The sequence below is a fragment of the Podarcis bocagei genome, assembly GCF_964188305.1.
Source record: "Podarcis bocagei genome assembly, chromosome: 7".
Classification (NCBI taxonomy): Eukaryota; Metazoa; Chordata; class Lepidosauria; order Squamata; family Lacertidae; genus Podarcis; species Podarcis bocagei.
Genome location: NC_138132.1, coordinates 92323930 through 92342016, shown reverse-complemented (window position 1 = coordinate 92342016; position 18087 = coordinate 92323930). Strand labels below are relative to the sequence as shown.

At 50.1% G+C, this 18087-nt stretch overlaps 1 protein-coding gene across 2 annotated transcripts; it reads left to right on the top strand.

Annotated features, from left to right (window-relative positions):
* Window positions 1-504: 504 nt before the first annotated feature.
* Window positions 505-15846, top strand: POLM (DNA polymerase mu). 2 transcript variants are annotated; one of them, XM_081200961.1, is made up of 12 exons: window positions 505-1167; window positions 1834-2020; window positions 3847-3945; window positions 5238-5408; window positions 6051-6122; window positions 6958-7078; window positions 8344-8476; window positions 12174-12276; window positions 12984-13271; window positions 13832-13915; window positions 14916-14973; window positions 15486-15846. In XM_081200961.1, the coding sequence occupies exons 1-12, from the start codon at window positions 968-970 to the stop codon at window positions 15509-15511; spliced, it is 1542 nt and encodes a 513-aa protein (XP_081057087.1). In that variant the 5' UTR covers window positions 505-967; the 3' UTR covers window positions 15512-15846. The 2 variants fall into 2 exon arrangements, with proteins under 2 accessions (XP_081057087.1, XP_081057086.1); XM_081200960.1 differs by lacking the exon at window positions 14916-14973.
* The last annotated feature ends 2241 nt before the right edge of the window (window positions 15847-18087 follow it).

The following is an 18087-nucleotide window of genomic DNA, read 5'->3' as shown; positions in this document are numbered from 1 at the left end:
AAGCCGAGCTGCGCCCGCGCTGCCGCCGGACCTCGCGCCTGGTGCCGCGGTGAGTCCCCCTGGGCTGCCTCTGGCCAGGCGGCGGGACCCGGGACTCCCGCTGCCCCCCTTGGCCGCTCCGCGCTCCGGGAGGGGGGAGAGCCATGCCGCGGAGGCTCGTGGGGATGCGTTCGCTCGCTGGATCCGCGCATCCTTTAGAGGGGCAGCAGCACCCACCGCCTGGAACAGGGTGACGTTGGGCAGGAGCCTCTGCTGTACTTTTTTCGACAAGCCTACCCAGATATGTAGAATGTTGATATTATTTTAATCTGTTTTTAGCTTTTTATTGACCTTAAATTGTTTTTCAGTGTTTCTGCATCCCTTGGTTTTATTCTTTTTGTAAGCCACTTTATTCAAGCAGTATCTAAACTTTATGAAATAACTAAAAGCGAGTGAATGCAATAATTCTCCAGCTGAGCGTGGGTTCTCCTCACCCTCCTCCCTCCATGAGGTCCTTCCATTCCATTTTTAACTACTATTTTGTTGATAGAAGGTTGGCCTGTCAAAATAATTCCTCTCCCTGCATTTTATTTATTTAGTATCTATTATATCTTATTTCATAAAATTTATACACCGCCTGTTCATAAAAACCTCAGAGCTGTTTACAAAAGAAAACACAGTAAAATCCAGAAAAATTACAACCCTACTTTAAAACAATCTGTGAACCTCCCCGAGACCTTCAAATGGGCAGAATACGAATTTAATAAAAAAAAATCTAAAAAGAAAAAGAAAATATACAAAAGATGAAATACTAAAGCAGATTAAAATTACCTCAGCTTTCTTAGCGTCTGGATAGGCTTGTTTAAACAAGAATGATTCTAGCAGGCACTGCAAATAGAGCGGGGGGGGGGGCCTGCCCTCTTTGCCCCGGTCTCTCGATCTTGACTGCTGTCTTTCTTTTGGGGAAGGGTCTTCCTTCGCTAAGCCAATGATGTCGCAGTTTCCAGTGAAGAAGAAGAAGAAGAAGCAGCGCTTGCACCTGCCCGGCCCGCCAGCTCCCCTGGCGCATCCTGTGCGCTTCCCCAAAGTGGTGCTGTGCCTGGTGGAGAAGAGGATGGGAGCCACGCGCAAGGCTTTCCTTACCACTCTGGCCCGCCAAAGGGGTTTCTGCGTGGAGGATGCCAACAGGTAACAAAGGCCAGGCCAGGCTCTCCCTCTGAAGAAGGAAGAGGTAAAAGGGGGCAGCCCATCCTGGATTTTCAGGCCACAAATTTCCTGGGCACATTTTGTTCTGCTATGGCGCAAAAGTAGCGCTCCAAAGAGCAATAACGTGGTAGCATGAAGAGGCCAAACACCTGATAAAGTGGAGCGATGTGTGAATGGCCCTTCTAGGACAGTGACATGTTGCAGGACACCCCTGCCCCCCCCCCCGAAGCCTGCAGTCCGGCAGTGGTGGAGGAAGAGGTGCGGACTGCCCCGGGTGACATCATTGAAGGGGGTGACAAAATGATAAAAATACGTTTTTTTAAAAAAAATGAGCTCACGAAACTTTTTAGTTCAGTCAACAAATGTAGCAAAATGCACCTGGCACTGGGCACCACATTGCCAGGGCCGGCACTTGCCTCCCTACAGCTGAGGGGGAAGGCAGCGGAGAGGTTCCACGCAGCTTGCCCCACCCCCATGCCCCGCGCCCAGCTTCAGGACACCTGCGATGCACCCGGCACCCGAGTGGCTAGCTACGCCGCTTGCAGTCTGCTTGCTGGGCTGGATTGACTGGGTTGGGTTTGCACAACGATGTTGCTCAGAGTCTTCTTTCCCCCTTCCTCCTCCCCCCCTCCATGTGGTGCTTTCCAGTGACAGAGTTACCCACGTGGTGTCAGAGGGCAACTCTGGAGATGAGGTGGTTGAGTGGCTGCTGAAGAACGGGAGCCGCGGCATCGATGTCTTGGGTGGCTGCCCAGCGCTGCTCAACACCAGCTGGTTCACAGAGAGCATGAGTGCTGGGCGGCCTGCGGAGATTGAGCCCAGGCACCGTCTCCAGGTGAGGAAGGAGCCTTGCAGAGCCTTGTCCTGGGTTCCAGCCAGGTGCAGGCACACCAGGATTGCCATTGTAAGCTTTACAGTGGCACCTCCGGTTGCAGACTTAATTCATTCCCGAGGTCTGTTTGTAACCCAAAACTGCTTTTAACATGAGGAGCGCTTTCGCTAATGGCTCCTCCCGCTGCTGGTGTGCGACTTCCTCTCGCATCCTGGGGCAAAGTTCTCAACCGGGAGCATCTACTTCCAGGTTAGCAGAGCTCGTAATCCGAAGCATACGTAAGGAGGACGGTGCGTAACGAGGTTCCACTGTATTGATTACTTACGGTAGCGCCTTCCTAGGCTCCCAATGCACCTCCCAACAATAAGCCCGCCCTGCTCCTGTCAGTCAGATGCTGAGTTCCAGTGACTGTGTAGTCACAACAGGACTGCTGAGAAGTTGGAGGTGGGGTTCTCAGCATACCTGGCAGGGTGTGGGGGGGGGGTCCGAAGTATAGAGGAGTACAAATGGTATTTGGGAAAAAGTCACCTAGGAGAGCAACCCCCCCCCCCCCATCAAACCTGCCTGTGAAGACTTGAGTTTTGTTTTGTGCGCTGCAGTCTCTGAGAGGCAAGACACTCCGTGGGTGCCAGCGCTTCCCTGGATTTGGTAGAGTATGAGGTCCTTAATCCCGGGGTTCTAGGTTCGAGCCCCACGTTGGGCAAAAGATTCCTGCATTGCAGGGGGTTGGACTAGATGACCCTCAGGGTCCCTTCCAAGTTTACGACTCTGTGAATGTAGGTTGATGGAGACGGTGGTGTCCTTAGGCTACGTGCCTTTATTTACCCATATATGGAACCTGAGCAAAGGATGGAGGGGTTCACAGCATGGAAACTCCAACTGGTGATGCTTTTTTCCTACTGGGTTCCAGGGGGGCTCCCAGACATAACTTTGAGTCAAGCTCAGGGCAGGCAGGCTTGCCTCTGGGTCTCCAGCATCAGCCAAAACTGAGACACCCAAAACTAACTCCCCCTGGCCTATTGTTCTCCTTTGTAGGATGACCACCCAGCCAGGTGGGGGGGAGGGAAAATGCCTCCCCTCTGCTGGAAGCCTCTTCAGTTGTCACTATGGCAACCCATCTCTTCTTTGAGGTGCTGAGGAGGCCAGCCAAGGAACAGGTCTGGACGGGACCCATGGATGTCATGACAGGCTAATCCCCCAAACCCATAGTGATAGGGCTGGCTGATGGCAACCCTGAACAGGAGCTCTCTCTACTGCAACATTTCATTGTGAGTCCTGCAGAGGAACAAGGTCAGGCAAGGCCCTGCATTCTTTAACACTTGCTCTTAACGGCGTTTGTCTAGAATAGCTGTGTGGTGTGGTTTTTTTTTGGGGGGGGGGTGATCTGTAAGTTAAACAGGGAGGTAGACAAAGTCTGCCCAGCCCCATTCCCAGAGTGGTTTAACAATCAATCCCTCTTTTCCAGGGACAACTCTTGGCACCCTTAAGAATTATTTGGGGGGAAGCCATGGTTGTTTATGGCAGTATTATAGCACTTTAAATGAATGTGGCCTAGGAGTGGCTTGAGTACTGTCATTTTTTGTGCAATTAGTAATTCCTTACCAGAAAAACAGGGTGGAGGGTGCCTCTCTAATGCAATTTCTCTGTTTCTCTCTCCGCAAACACAGTTTCCTGCTCGTGCTCTGTTGTGACACTACTAGAGTGTGACTAAGAGAAAGCGTTTGGGGAACTGACACTTATACAGAAGGAGGATGTAAAGTTTAAAAACTATTTTTAGTTACTGACTCTGAGCCCTTCGATGCAGGGGAGCTAAATGTTCTGTCTTTCAGGTGGCTGCCCATGCAGAGACGCTGGAGGCCAGGTGCCAGGTGCCAGTTTATGCTTGCCAGCGCCGAACTCTGCTGGCGCACAGGAACCAGACACTCACGGTAATAATCTGTTTCTGGGGACAGGAATAGTTTGGGCATCCCCTTGGAGTGACTGAGCAGAGAACAAGGCTGCAGGGACAGAGAGTGTCTCTGTCACACTCGTGGCATATTATTTAATACTTACAAAAATTATTGCAGATAAATGCAGAAGCAGGAAACCAGAGGCAAAACATTTTGAGCCCATTGGAATGGATGAACAATAAGGGATGGAAGAAAAGCAGCTCAACCTAAACATGGCAAATCATAATATGAGAGAAGCTCTGGATTTCTTCCTTGCTTACCCAGCTCAAACACTGAGGAGGCCATATGGTGCCACCTCACTAAATTGCATAGCTCAGGTATTGAGGACACCCCCAGGATAGAAATAATGGTTCCACCGCTTTACCAGCCTTGACGAGCAGCCTGACAGCCACAAAACAGGTGAAGAGTTTCCTAGGGCGGAGGCAAACAGCAAATCTTGCATCTACCTCCCCCTCTGCCTGTTTTTAAATCACCTTTAAAATTTTTCCAATGCTTCTGCTTATTGTGTGTGTTGCTGATTTGTTTATGTATTTTTTAAAAAAACTTGTCTTGAAGTGGCATGTGTCTTAAAAGGGGAGTAATAGTAATAATTTTATTATTTGTACCCCGACCATCTGACTAGCTTGCCCCAGCCACTCTGGGCAGCTTCCAGCATAATATAAAAACACAACAGAACATCACACATTAAAAACTTCCCTTTCCAGGGCTGCCTTCAGATGTCTTCTAAAGGTTGAGTAGTTCTTTATCTCCTTGATATCTGATGGGAGGGCATTCCACGGGGAGGGTGCCCCTACCGAGAAGGCCCTCTGCCTGGTCCCCTGTAACCTCACTTCTTGAAATGAGGGAACAGCCAGAAGACCCTCGGAGCTGGACCTCAATGTCCATGCTGAATGATGGGAGTGGAGATGCCCCTTCAGGTATACTGGGCCGAGGGTATCAATTCTCTTCAGAAATAAGTGGTCAGGTAAGGGTCAGGTGCTAAACCTTTTGCATGTCAGGCTGTTGTTGGGGGCACAGGAATGGTAAAGATGGCAACCCTAAGTCAGAGTATCGCTGTGTTCAAAGCTAGCAGGTCAGGGCAAACCCTTCTGCTCTGTCCTTCTCCCTGATGTGCTGGCTTTACCCATGCGGGGAGAGTCTGCCTTGATGAATATGCGGCTGCATTCAGAATCAGGATACTCTGCATATGCAGTTGGTGAGATGGTCAGATCCTCTTTTGAGTGTTTGAACTTGCTTTTGAGAATGATCCTTAATTGCCTTTCCCTTGACAGGAAGGTCTGCAAACGATGGCAGAGGAGGCACACTTTTGCGGCAGCGAAGCCCGCCGCCTGGCCTTCTCCAGGGCTGCCTCTGTCCTCAAGTCCTTACCCTGGACAGTCAGAAGAGTGCAGGAGCTGCGCTCCCTTCCCTGCCTAGGAGAGCACTCCAGGAGAATCATCCAGGTGATGGCGCTCTCTGAATCGTCCTCTCTTTCCTCCACAGCCTTGGCTTCTCTCTTCTGCCACGCTCTACATGCCACCAGAAGGTTTCCTTGCTGACTTTGCACCCAGAAGGAAATGTGACCTTCAGGCTGATAAAACCTCTCCACTTCCACTCCACCCCTCTTCCCTAAAGGAATGCAGACCTCCCAGAGCGGCAGGGAAGGTTATCCCAGCCCTGACGGAGCTGAAATAGTGTCTGTTCTGATGCCGTTGTACACCTCCAGGAAGCACCGTAGTTTAGCCTGCTACAGCAACTAGTTTTTGCCATTACCAGGACACAGGTCTTTGGATAATCTTTTTCCTAGACACAATACTGGTATATTTCACCTTGAGTTGCAGCTGGTAGTTCATTATTCTTGGAATCATGTCTCTTCTGATGTCTTGATCAGAAAGAGGTCCATCTTTCCCATCAACTCCTGCCCAATCCCAATCTCCTTCTTTCAACCGGAAGTGTCTGGAGTGGAAGCTTCCACACGCCAACCTGGGCACTGCAACTGAGCCCTGCTCTCTTCCGGAGTGTCAGAGCTCCGTGCATCTTTTAGCAGTTCTGTGGATGGGGACCGTCATGGCTGAGACAGCTTTGCCTTTGTCTTCCCTGACCAGGAGGTGCTGGAAGACGGTGCGTCTGCGGAGGTGGAGCGAGTCAAGCATTCTGAGAGATACCAGGCAATGAAGGTGTGATGGCTGTTGCTGAATGGCTTTTGGCCTGGTGTGGGTAACCTGTGGCCCACCAGAGGATGTTGGCCTAGAGTTCCTGCCAGCCAGTATGGCCCTGTGGTTAGGGATGATGGGATTTGTAGTCCACCGACATCTGGGAGGCCACAGGTTAGCAATCACTGGCCTAGTGGTTATGGGTGGGTATTGGGGAACATGCAGTGGCCCTTGGGATCAGGGCTTTGCCTGCCTCAGTTATGTGAGAGTAGAGAGGAAATGCTCCCTGTGGGGGGAAGAGTGCTGTTGTGCTCAGGTCCTGCTTTTGGGATTTCCATAGACATTTGGTTGGCCGCTGTGAGAACAGGATGTTAGGCTGGCTGGCCTTGGGCCTGATCCTGCAGGCTCTTCACAAAAATCTTTATTGTCGTAGTCAATGGCCAGCATTAAGAAAGCAAGTTGTTCCTGAAAAACCTCAGTCAGTGATGAACCCATCTAGGCCATCTAAAAACATTTAAATCAATCCTCCCAGTTATTAATGACATGGTTGTCATAACCAGTATCAGCCATCAAGTGCCTCGGTAAATGGGAATATTTTTAAATTTCTGAAAGATAGCAATGAGGGAGATACAGCAGGGTGCGCATTGCACAAACATGGAGCCACCACTGAGAAGGCCCTGTCACAAGTCGGCGTCAGTCAGGTAGCAGCCAGAGGAGGTGCTACCACAATGCAAGTCTCTTTGTACATGGCAGGGCAATGCTAAGGCACATCCTTAGGCCTTTGCCCTGTGCATTGAACGGAATAGATGCCCTTGAATTTGCTCCAGAATCCTTCCATCAGCAAACTTTCACTCGGCAGGTTTTCACAAAGATCTTTGGGGTTGGGGTGAAGACGGCCAGCCGGTGGTATCAGGAAGGACTGAGGACACTGGCCGACCTGCAGGCACATCGAGCAAAGCTGAGCAAGGAACAGGAAGTTGGTAAGTATCCATGCAGTAAGAAGAGGGACTTGGGGGTTAAAGCGGGGTAAGGGTAAAAGGAGCAAGAGAACAACGTGGACTGATACTATGGTGGCCAGGGGCGGGGGGGGGGCAGGAGGCTGTCTCTGTCTATGTCCTTGGCATGTTAGCTTGGCATGTGTTCGTTCAGAGGTCTGCGCTGTCCCATCCCATTTCTCATCAATTTCATGTTGTTGGCATGTATATAAAAATATATCTACACACATGTTGCTTTCCTCATCGTATCAGCAATTTCATTTTAAAACCCATGAAATTATGGATTATTTTTGTACACATTTTGCCCTAAAGTATTCATAGTTTGAATATTTTAACATATAATAAGCACTCTAACATAAAGATCCACATTATTTATATATGCATTTTTGACCCAGGCTTTAGAAACTGACTTTGTGGTTTAATAGCTATAGTTGCTTTTTCTATTTTCATTTATTTTGTTTTGTTTTTAGAAAAAGGTAACTGGAGCTGATCCTGTTCCACTTTAGATGCCAAATATATATTATCAGTGAATCATAAGTTTTCACAGAAAATTGAAATTACTGAAAAGTGGTATAATAACTTGTCAATTTTTAAACAATTAAATCTTTTTGGGTTGTAGCCAACTAAATTTTACTCTGAGTAGGTCCATTGAAATGAATAGACTGAAGTTAGTTGCAATAATTAATTTCAGTGGATCTCCTGGGTATGCCTAGCATTGCATACCAGTTGTTATTTCACAAAATAACACTCATCTAGTTTTTGTTACTTAGCAAAAGTATCAAACCAGAAGAAAATATATATATTTTATTATTGTAAGATTAATTTGCCATTATTTGAGCTGTCAGATGCCTAGCTCTAGTTCTGGCTTGAGTACTTTGTGGAGAGTCACAGGTGTGCCTGCTGTGCGGCTGCCTTGGATCCTCTGCCCAGCACTGGCGTGGAGAAGCAGGAAGTTGCAAGAGCCCAGAACACCATGCCTGATGCCATGTCAGAGTCTGATCCCTTGGTCTATCTAGCTCAGTATTGTCTGCACTGACTGGCAGTGACTCCAAGAGGTTCCGACAGGACCTTCCCTGCCCTCCCTGGGATGTTCTGCATGCAGTGCAGCCGCTCTGCCATTGTGTTGTGCTCCTTTCCTTATCTGTATTGGATGGACAGAAATCTGCTGCCTTCCTGTCTCCTTGCTTTTTCGGCCTCAAGTGCTGAGGGGCTCCTGAACACGCCTGGTGGTGGGTTTCTTTTCTCTGCAGGGCTCCTTCATTATGACGACCTCAACACCCCAGTGGAGCGCTCTGATGCAGAGGCCATTAGCCAGGTGGTGCGAGACGCAGTGGGGCAGTGCTTGCCTGGGGCTTCTGTGACGTTGGCTGGTGGCTTTAGAAGGTGATGATGGGCTCTTGACAAACATGCTGGAAGTCCTGTGCCAAGAATGTGCCAAGCTTGATTCTTCTGATTCCCAGGAGGTACTTCCTCCTGCAGTACTCATTCGCCCCTCTGGCAGAGCATAAGTCACTTTCAGAATCTGCTTATAAATGCCACATTGCAGGGAACTCTGGAAATTGCCCAGTAAAGCAGGATAGGGATCTATCGCAGATATTTCAAGCATGCTCTCAAAATGATGGTCCTTCCTGGGCATCTTGAGAGAGGCTAGGACTGGCTGCCTGTAGCATAGATATGCCTTGCCTTTGCTTCTGATGAGGAACAATTCAGGAAATGATGTTTGCAGTGGGCCAGGGGAGACTGGCACAAAGTACAACTGTCACATTCCGATGAAGAAAGGAACACAGGCGTAAGTCCTCCTCTCCCATTCTTCCTTGGAGGCCAGCAGGTAGATGGGGTGTGCAGAAAGAGGAAGATGTGCAATCACGTTTTATTCAGTTGAGCATTTATTTAACCCAGCAAAGCAGACCTGCTTTTGTTCTCACACTGGCTGCCTTTGCATGTCCTAAATAATAGTTGAGTGTGATGTTGATGCACCGCGGGAAGCCTTCCATTTCCACGCTGCCTCCTGCTTCCCACACGTCCTTGATTACAGGCCTTGATTACCGCTTCAAAATCACATAGATCCAGGGAATTCTGGTCTCTGATTAACAGAAGGGTGAGGAAATACCCAAGGGTAGTCATCCCTGCACCGACATGGGAATTGTTCCTGAAGAAATGTTTCTCACAGGCAGATGCTCCCTCCGACCATCTGATGCATCTGTTTTCCCACCTACCTATTTGGCCTCCCACCGATCCTGACGAAATAGCCAAGCTAATAGCCCAGCTGAAATCGGGCAAAGCCCCAGGGCCCGACCTGATCCCTGCTGAAGCCATCAAACTACACCCAAAATGGTGGGCTGGCATCTTGGCCAAAACCTTCGACGCAATCAACGCTTCTGGTCTCATCCCCAAAATATGGAAGGAGGCCATTATAGTACCAATTCATAAAAAAGGTTCTCCAATGGAGCCGGAAAATTACCGTAACATCAGCCGCCTTTCGATCATAGGGAAAATTTATGCCAGCTTTTTGCTGACGAAACTATTGCGATGGGTAGATGAGACTAACCAGATTGGCCACGAACAAGCAGGGTTCAGAATTAAACGCTCTACAACTGATCATGCGATAGTTCTTTACCATCTGGCACGGAAGTACTCCTCCCCTCCCCAGGGCTACCTGTGTGCTGCCTTCTTAGATCTTAAGGCAGCCTTTGACAGCGTTCCTAGAAATATTCTTTGAGAGAAACTTGCGAAACAGGGCATCGATAGAAGACTCTTATGGCTTATAAGTCAGCTCCACGAAGGTACCCTTGCCAGAGTGAGACTTACTCCTGCGGGCGACCTCACAAATTCGATACCAATAAACAAGGGAGTGCGCCAAGGATGTATATTGGCTCCCTGCCTATTCAATCTATTCATCAGTGACATGCAAGCACCCCTAGTCAACTCATCTCCAAGTACACATGCGCCTAGACTAGCGGATTACCGCTGTCCACTCCTTTTATATGCGGACGACGCGGTAATTCTATCTTATACACGTGTTGGACTAACCAGAGCTCTGAAGATCTTTGCCACGTATTGTCAACTCAACCAATTAACCATCAATCATGCTAAATCTAAGATTCTGATTTTCGCCAGAAGTCGGAGATTATACGAATGGAAGCTTGGTGGAGCAAAAATAGAGCAAGTCCTAAAATTTCAATACCTAGGAGTTATTTTTCAATACAATTTGGGGTGGAAAGCACAAATTCAACACCTACTTAACAAGGCCAAAACTCTGTCATATGCGCTCCTCCGATTTTTCTTTTCGGATGGAGCTTTGCATGTTCCCTCGGCCCTAAAGGTGTTCAAGGCAAAAGTGGTTCCCGTGCTTGCTTATGCTGCCCCGCTCTGGGCCGTGATGACAGACCTTGCTCCTCTTGAGACTCTGCAAAACCAATTCCTACGTCGGCTCCTAATGCTCCCCCTGTGCGTAAGCAACGCAGCCATGCGACTAGAATTGAAGATCGCATCCTTAGAAACTTGCCTGTGGAAGCAAGTCTTCAATTATTGGTTATCATTGTGGCATAGATTACCAGACCATTACCTTGTCCAATGCTTATGGCGAGATGAATTCTCCAGCCTTTGGACTAGTAGAATTCATGCCAAACTCCTGAGCTATGGAATCTCTCCCTTAGATTCCCTAAAACTAGATCAAATCACTGCTCAAAGACTGATCCGCCAAAGACTGGATGACATCGATTTACAGCGAAATTATACGCTGGGGGGAGGTGTTTGTTCGCCCCAGAACATTGGTATCACTTTAACTTACTGCGTTCCATCATACCTCTCCTCCCTTTCGACTGTTGCCCATAGGCTGGCCTTCACCAAAGCGAGGTTTAACGTTTTTCCCTCCAATGTCCTGAGACATAGATTCTCAAAGGGCCAAGCCTCCGCCATGTGCGAATGTGATAAGGAGACGCCAGAGTCGCTTCAGCACATTATGTTCACTTGCCCCTTATTCAACGTCCCACGGGCAAATTTGTTGGGATCAATCATACAGAAACTAGAGGGTACCCCACCAAAATTCCACCTTGCCCAAATCTTGCAGGATAAGGATACCCATACGACCCTGAAAGTGGCTAGGTTCCTGGTCGCCTGTCCTTACCCAAAAGCGTTGCCAAGGAGCACCACAAGCTAATTAAGGCGTAGTATGCCATTCCATCTTATAGTATTTTATTGTTATAGTAGTGTTTTAGCGGCTGTTTTTTCCCACGTGCACAGGCTGTTATTTATGTCTTGTTTTTATCTGTATGGGCCTACGGCCGTAATAAATTATTATTATTATTATTCCCACACGTCCAGGAGGAGGAGATCAGGAGCTTCTGCCTTTCCTCCACCACAGCTTGCGATTTAGTCACACTTCAGGGTCCAGCTAGACAACTTGACAGCGATTTATTTTAAACAAGCCAGACCTGCTAACTTTGGGTGGTATTCCTATAAGTTTTACTCAGAATAAACTCACTTAAATTCATGACCGTGACTAAGCTAGGTCTATTAGTTCAAATAGGTCTACTGTGAGCAAAACATACTTGAATGACAGCCCATGGTTTGAAGTTGACCTGTGTTGTTGGACTACAACTCCCATCATCCCTGACCATCCCTGCTCTTGCTAGCTAGGAATAATAGGAGTTGTAGTCCAACAACAGCTGGAGACTGAAGTTTGAGAAACACTGGCACAGTGAGCCTATGGTTAAACAAAAGCCGAAGCTTCCATATCTCTCCTGCTCCGCCCAGGAGCAGAAGAGTGAGCAAAGAGGCTCCCAGCGCTCCTTCCCATGGCATCAAGCTGTGTCTTAGGATGACATGTAAACATATCCATTAAATGAGCAAAGATTTGCCACATGGCAATGAGCAAACCAGGCTAGTTCTGACTTGGATTAAGTCTAGGCTTAGAGGATGCGCACAGCAAGAAAATAAACTGGAGTCATTGTCCAGAGCTGGACTGGACGGAACAAGAGAGCACAGCCTGTTTTGCAGGGGCTTCCTCCCTTGAGAGAGGCGGCTTCCTTCTGCCTGCCTTCCCGTGACTCAGTGATTCCTGCTATGTCTACCCTTACAGAGGGAAAGAAACCGGCCATGATGTGGACTTGCTTCTCACACACCCTACGGAAGGCCAAGAAGTGGGACTGCTGAAGAAAGTCATCAGCTGGCTGGATAAGCAGGTTGGAGCAGAGTTGGGTAGCCCGGGGGGGGGGGAATATGGTGGGGAATCATAAGGGTTACTGGGAAAGCGGCACACGGAACATTTCAGACACTCTCAAAGCAGAGGTAGCACAGTGACCCTCTAGATCACAACTCCCATCATCCCAACCCATTGGCCATGCTGGCTGGGAGCTGGTGTCTGACAGCTTCCCCCATGCCTGTCCTAAAGGCTTGATATTGGCAATTCCCAAACTGTATGGGAGGCTGCGTGGCAGTGGGGAAATTAAGGGATTGACGGCTGCTGTGAGCGCTAAGTGCCCACCTACATAGGAGCCGGCCCTTGCATCTCTGCAGGTTCTGTTGCTCCAGCATTCCCTCATTCCTATCAGCTTCCACACTGTTGGTGGAGTGGGTGGGCCATTCTGTTGTGGATTGCCAACCCAGGATGCTGCTTGTTGCATTTCTGCAGGAGTCATTGTTCTGAGCATGACCATGTGTGTCCAGATCAGAAGCTTCAGCAGGAGCATAGAATCACAGAATTGTAGAGTTGGGAGGGACCCCCTGGAATGCGTAGGGTGTGGGGTCTTCTGCAACACGAAAGCCTATTTCTGCACCTTTTCTAGGTGCAGGTGAGCTACATCCCTCGGCCATCAGGCGTTCAGAAAACCCTTGGCCGTATAAATGCTGAGTGGTGTGACTTCTGCATTCTGCTGCCCTGTCTTCCTAGGGCTTCTTGCTCTATCACAGCAGCCGGAGAAACACTTTCCAGGCTCTTGGAGACCCGGAGCTGTGGAGCAGCAGCAGTGCAAGTGCAATGGACCATTTTGAACGATGTCTCTCCATTTTCCGCCTTCACCTTCCTGGGGGTGTTCAGATCGGTGCCGGGGCTCAGAAGCCTGGTGGTGCAGTGACAGGTTCTGGAGGGTCCAGTTTCTGGAAAGCTGTGAGGGTGGACTTGGTTGTGATTCCCTTCAGTCAGTTTCCATTTGCTTTGCTTGGCTGGACAGGCTCAAAGGTGAGTTCAACAGGTATCTTGCCTGGGATTGGAGTTTTCCATCATGGATCCTGGTTCTGTATTTCAATTTGCATCTTCCTTTCTTTTTCAAAACTTGGAAGGCCATAACACACTGTAAAGAATCCTTACAGCAGTTAGTAAATGTCTCAGGCCAGCACTAGGAACGGCACTGGAATCACCACCCCCTGCTTTAGGGAGCCATTTCTTAGCATTTTATACAAGGCATTTATACCCCACTGTTTAGCCAAAAAGGCTCCTAGATACGTAACATTTCTCCCTAGTTCTGGGTAATCTTTACATCGTAAAGGGACTGTGTAGTCCATTTGCCACTGGTTGCAAGAGATCTGGTAGAATTGCATGCTCTCCACATAAAGCAGATGTGAAATAAAAGGAGGTGAGAACAGTTAATCTTTCAGAGACCCTGCAGACACACTTTAGGGGGGTATGTGCTTCAGGTTTAAGAGCCTTTAATTACAGAATGAATGGAATTCTCATGCAAGCCGGCAGGGACTGCCTTAGCAACCCATCTCCTTTCTTCTCTCCCCTTGGCTACGTCCCAGAATTTTGAGCGCGACCTCAGGCGCTACTCCAAGCACGAGAAGAAGATGGCTCTCAACAATCATGCCCTTTATCACCTGGAGCAGGTACACGGCTTTTGACAGAGGAGCATCAAAGAAGGAAGGGTCTTTCCACCTGGGTTGCCTGTGGCTTTGCGCCTGGTTTATCCTTATAGAACTGGGGAGGGGGGCATTTGGGGCTCTTTTATAGAACAGGGGTCTTCTGTTTGTGGCCCTTCCTCATGGGCCAACATCAACAGGTGGGTGGGGCAACCTGTCTGTCAAATCACATGATGCCACATGATTGACAGGCTTGTGCAGGGATTGCCAAAGTGGTGGGGAGGGCCAAAGAAAGGAGCAGCGCCAGTGGATCTTGTGCTTTGCCTTGACTTGCAAAACACCCCTCAGATTTCTCCCCCCAGCCTTACGCTGGCAGGGAGGGAAGGGAGCGAGGAGGAAGGGCCTTTGTCAAGGGGACTCCTCGGGCTTTGCTGATGCTTGCAGAAGGACCTTTCTTTCTGCTTGCCTTTCCGTCCCCAGCAGGGAAGTGGTGCATGCAGCCAAACTGAGCAGGATGTAGCCCCTGCTAAATCGTTTTGGCTGCAAGTGCCTGTTTCTGCAGCAAAGGCAGAATTGAAACCCTTCCTTCCTTCCCATGGTATCAGCTGGTGGGACAGTGAGCGGGGATTGTGGAAAATTACCCCTCCCCATTTTTCAGGAGTCAGTCCTGAGGAAAAATCTGTACCTGCTGCCCTGCAGGGAATCTTTGGGAGAAGAAAAGGCTGAGGAGCAAACCCTGCACACATCTGGAGTGGAGTCCCTAAGAGGGTTGGGTGGCGCCTTGGACGCCTCCTTCCGGTTGGTGCCAAAGGTTTTGCTCTGCTTTCCTTGGGATGGCATCAGAGAGGGTCTTGCTGTCTGGGCAGCCCAGGACCTCCAGACAGACTGCCCAGGCTTGCGCCCTGCAGAGGTCACTTCAGTGCAGCTTGACTTCACCCCTGGAGGCGCACTCCATTGTCTCTTGAGACAACACTGGCATTGCTGCAGACGTTTCCATTTGTTTTTTTCCAAAAAGGCCGGTTTCCAGGCCTTTTCAACAGCTTGTGAAATGTCACCAGCTGGGATGGTTGCCCTCTGCCTCCGAGGTCGGTGGCAGCAATGCTTCTGGAAGCCACTAGAGGGCGGCAGGCTGGTGTGCTCAGGTCCTGCTTGTGGGGTTCAGACAGGCGCCTGGTTGGCCCTGTGAGAAGAGGGTGCTGGACTAGGTGGGTCCCTGGCCTGATCCAGGAAGGCCTTCTTACACACTTGGACAAGGCGAGGGGTGGAGAAGACTCTCTGGCTCCTGGGCTGCCACATCCTAGTCCTTTACCATGAAGCGTCCGAAGTAGAAGCATCGCCCTTTCTTACAGTTGTCACTCTGAGACAGGAGTGACACAAATTCTGCAAAACAAGGCTGTTTGCATGCAATCTCTTTAAGATGCATAATTCGTGCAGCTTACAAAGTTTGGTGCAAATTTTTTTGTGGTGGTTTTGTTTTTTTCAGAATGGAGTCTGCAGAGCCCTACTTAATGGGCGTCGGGAGAAAGTAGGATGTGGAGGAAATCATTTCAGCCTCTGGTTAATTTGTTTATGTGTGTGTCTTTTAAACCCCCTTCAGAAAATTTTTTTGACCGCTGCCTCTGAAGAAGAGATTTTCCAGCATTTAGACTTGGAGTATGTACCCCCAGAAGAGAGAAACTCCTGATTTCTGCCATGCAAATCACCTACTTCATCCCACGGAAATCACTGGCCCATCCAAGTGAAATGGGAACACATTCCAGCTCCTCTGAATTGCCTGGCACTCTCGCTGTTGGAACAGGAGAACCTCGTGCCTTTTTACACTGATTTCAGAAATAGGCCTCTTGGATCAGAAACCTCTGTGTGTGTGTGTGTGCGCGCGCGCGTGCGCACGTGCGCCTGGGTGTCCTATTCTATGTTCATGGATTTTAAGGAAATAAACAAGCACTTTTTTCTGTGTCTGTGCTGCCTCAGTTTCTGTCTTGAATTTTTCCTAGCACAGCAAATGGTGGAGGCAGCCTGTGTGTTTGCATGGTTCCTGTCACAGTTTGACTGTTTTGCAAATCTGCCCACAAGCCCAAAGGTCTTGGTGAGCCTTGCAAGTAGTACAAGGGGATGCCTCATATTTTGCTTCTGTGTTGGGGACTGGCAGGCAGGCAGACATTCCCAGTGGGGCACAGTGCAGGGTTCCTGTGCTGGTTGCAGTGGGAGTGGAACAGGCCAGGCTCCCCTCGTTTGAGAGGCAGGTGCATGTTTGTAGGGAAGTGGGACTGGGCCCCTCCAACCACTAGGCAGCAGGTGCTGGAGTAGCTGGGGGGTCCTGGAGGACAGAGCTATGTGTGCCCCCCAAGTGTCAGCAGCCAAGGGCAAGTCAGTAATAAGACACCTGGTGTCAGGAAACCAAAAGAGTGCAGGCTTAGTGATCCCAGCAACTCTTCCCAGTAGGTCTGGCCCCAATGAGGCCGTTGTGAGGACTGAAGATCCCAGCTTCCCACAGCTCCCCAAATTCCCTCTTCCTCTGGGTCCTTCCCCAGCAACCTGAGGCTCCTTCACCTGTCTCTTCATTTTGCTTCATGTTCTGGGAGACCAGGGGGGAAGAGAGGTGCTTGCAGCAGGAGGGGGAGGCCAGCTGGCTACTTGATCTCTGCCTCTTGACCCCCCTCCTCTGCAGCCTCTGGACTGCTCTCTGCCACAGCCTCTTCCTGCTCACTAAACCCAGTTGCCTTTTCCCTCTGACCACTCATTGGTGTGGCTCTGAGTCTTCTTCCCCTGGGGCTTCCCCACCTGCTGCCTCCCACCACTCCTCTGCATCCAGCCAGTTCTGCGTAAGCTTGCTGCTGCTGCTGCTGCCGCCGCCGCCCTTGTGGGTGATGCTCTCCTGCCACCAGTCTTCACTGAGATGCAACTCCCAGGCTGATCAGATTTTGGGCAAGGCAGGGTAGGGAACCCATTTTATCGCCCTGCTCAGGCAGCAAAATGTCTTGAGCCATCCCTGAAGAAGAGTCTTCCTGAGCATTATTTCTCAGAGCTGTTAAGAACCTTGAATAATAATAATAAACCACTTGCCCTCTTATCCTGGAGAGCAACTGACTAAAGTTTGGTCTGCTCCTGCTGCTTTTCACTGGATTTTTTTTTGCTGTGATACATCTGGAGGAGAAGGCTCTGCGTGTGCTCCAGGGGCGCTGACTTATAAAAAATATTGGGGGGGCCCATACCGGGGTCCATACTGGCGGCAGGATGGCAGTGGTGCTTTTGCATGCAAGAACCGGCCTGCCCTCCCCAGGCTTCGCGCCGGGAGGCGGCCACCCCCTCCTACCAACGTCACCTTAGCTGAACCCAGAAAAAAAGCCCCGCTCCGGCGGCGGGAACTCCCATCCCCTCCATTCTCCCCTCACCCCGGTCCCTCGCCGGCGACGAATACGCCGTTCCTAGGCCCCGCAGCTCCATTCCTTTCTAAAGTCCCGCCGCTGGGGGTCTTCCTCTGACTGATCGACCTGCCCGCCCCTTCTCAGGAGCTCCTGGTCACTTTGGGAGGCGCGCGCCGGAGTCCCCTGCGCGGTTTTTGGCAAGGTGCCTAATAATTTTCTTAAATTATGGGGGGGGGCGGAGCCCCTCCAAACGAATTTTTGAGGGGGCTCGGGCCCCCTCAGGCCCCATGGAGTCAGCGCCTATGGTGTGCTCTGACACCACTGCTGGAGGCAACATGCCTTCTGAATGCAACTTGCTATGGGTCACAATTGAGGAGGGGGCTCGTGCACTTGGTCCTGCTTGTGGGCTTCTCGGAGGCAGCGGGTGGCCACTGGGAGAACATGATGCTTGACCAGATGGACTTTGCGGCTGATCCAGCAAGGTGCATGCTTCAATGTCAACTGATTCTGCCCCTGAACATGTTTCTGAAGTCTCCCACCCCACCCCTAAAAGAAGAGTTGGGGTAGAGGTTACAAATATCACACCACCAGCTTCTCTCTGGCTGCGGCAGTTGCTGACCCCCCCCCCCCATGGTGGAAACAGGTCAAGCAGGAGGCCCTGTGGTGGAAAAGGTCATGCAGGTTGGATTTGGCGGCATGGTTGGGTGTTGCTCTCGGGTGAGGCCAACCTGCCTCCTTCCCTGTTCCAGTTAGCTCAAGATCTGCATGGTTGCGTGACTCCCCCACCCCAGTGGCACGGCTTCCGTGAGGGGGCCCAGAGTCTTTGCACCGTGC

Coding starts and splice junctions, on each gene's coding strand:
- POLM (XM_081200960.1), top strand. CDS start 968: ATGATGTCGCAGTTTCCAGTGAAGAAGAAGAAGAAGAAGCAGCGCTTG. Junction 2,021..3,846: donor AGCCCAGGCACCGTCTCCAG/GTGAGGAAGGAG, acceptor TCTGTCTTTCAG/GTGGCTGCCCATGCAGAGAC. Junction 7,079..8,343: donor GAGCAAGGAACAGGAAGTTG/GTAAGTATCCAT, acceptor TTTTCTCTGCAG/GGCTCCTTCATTATGACGAC.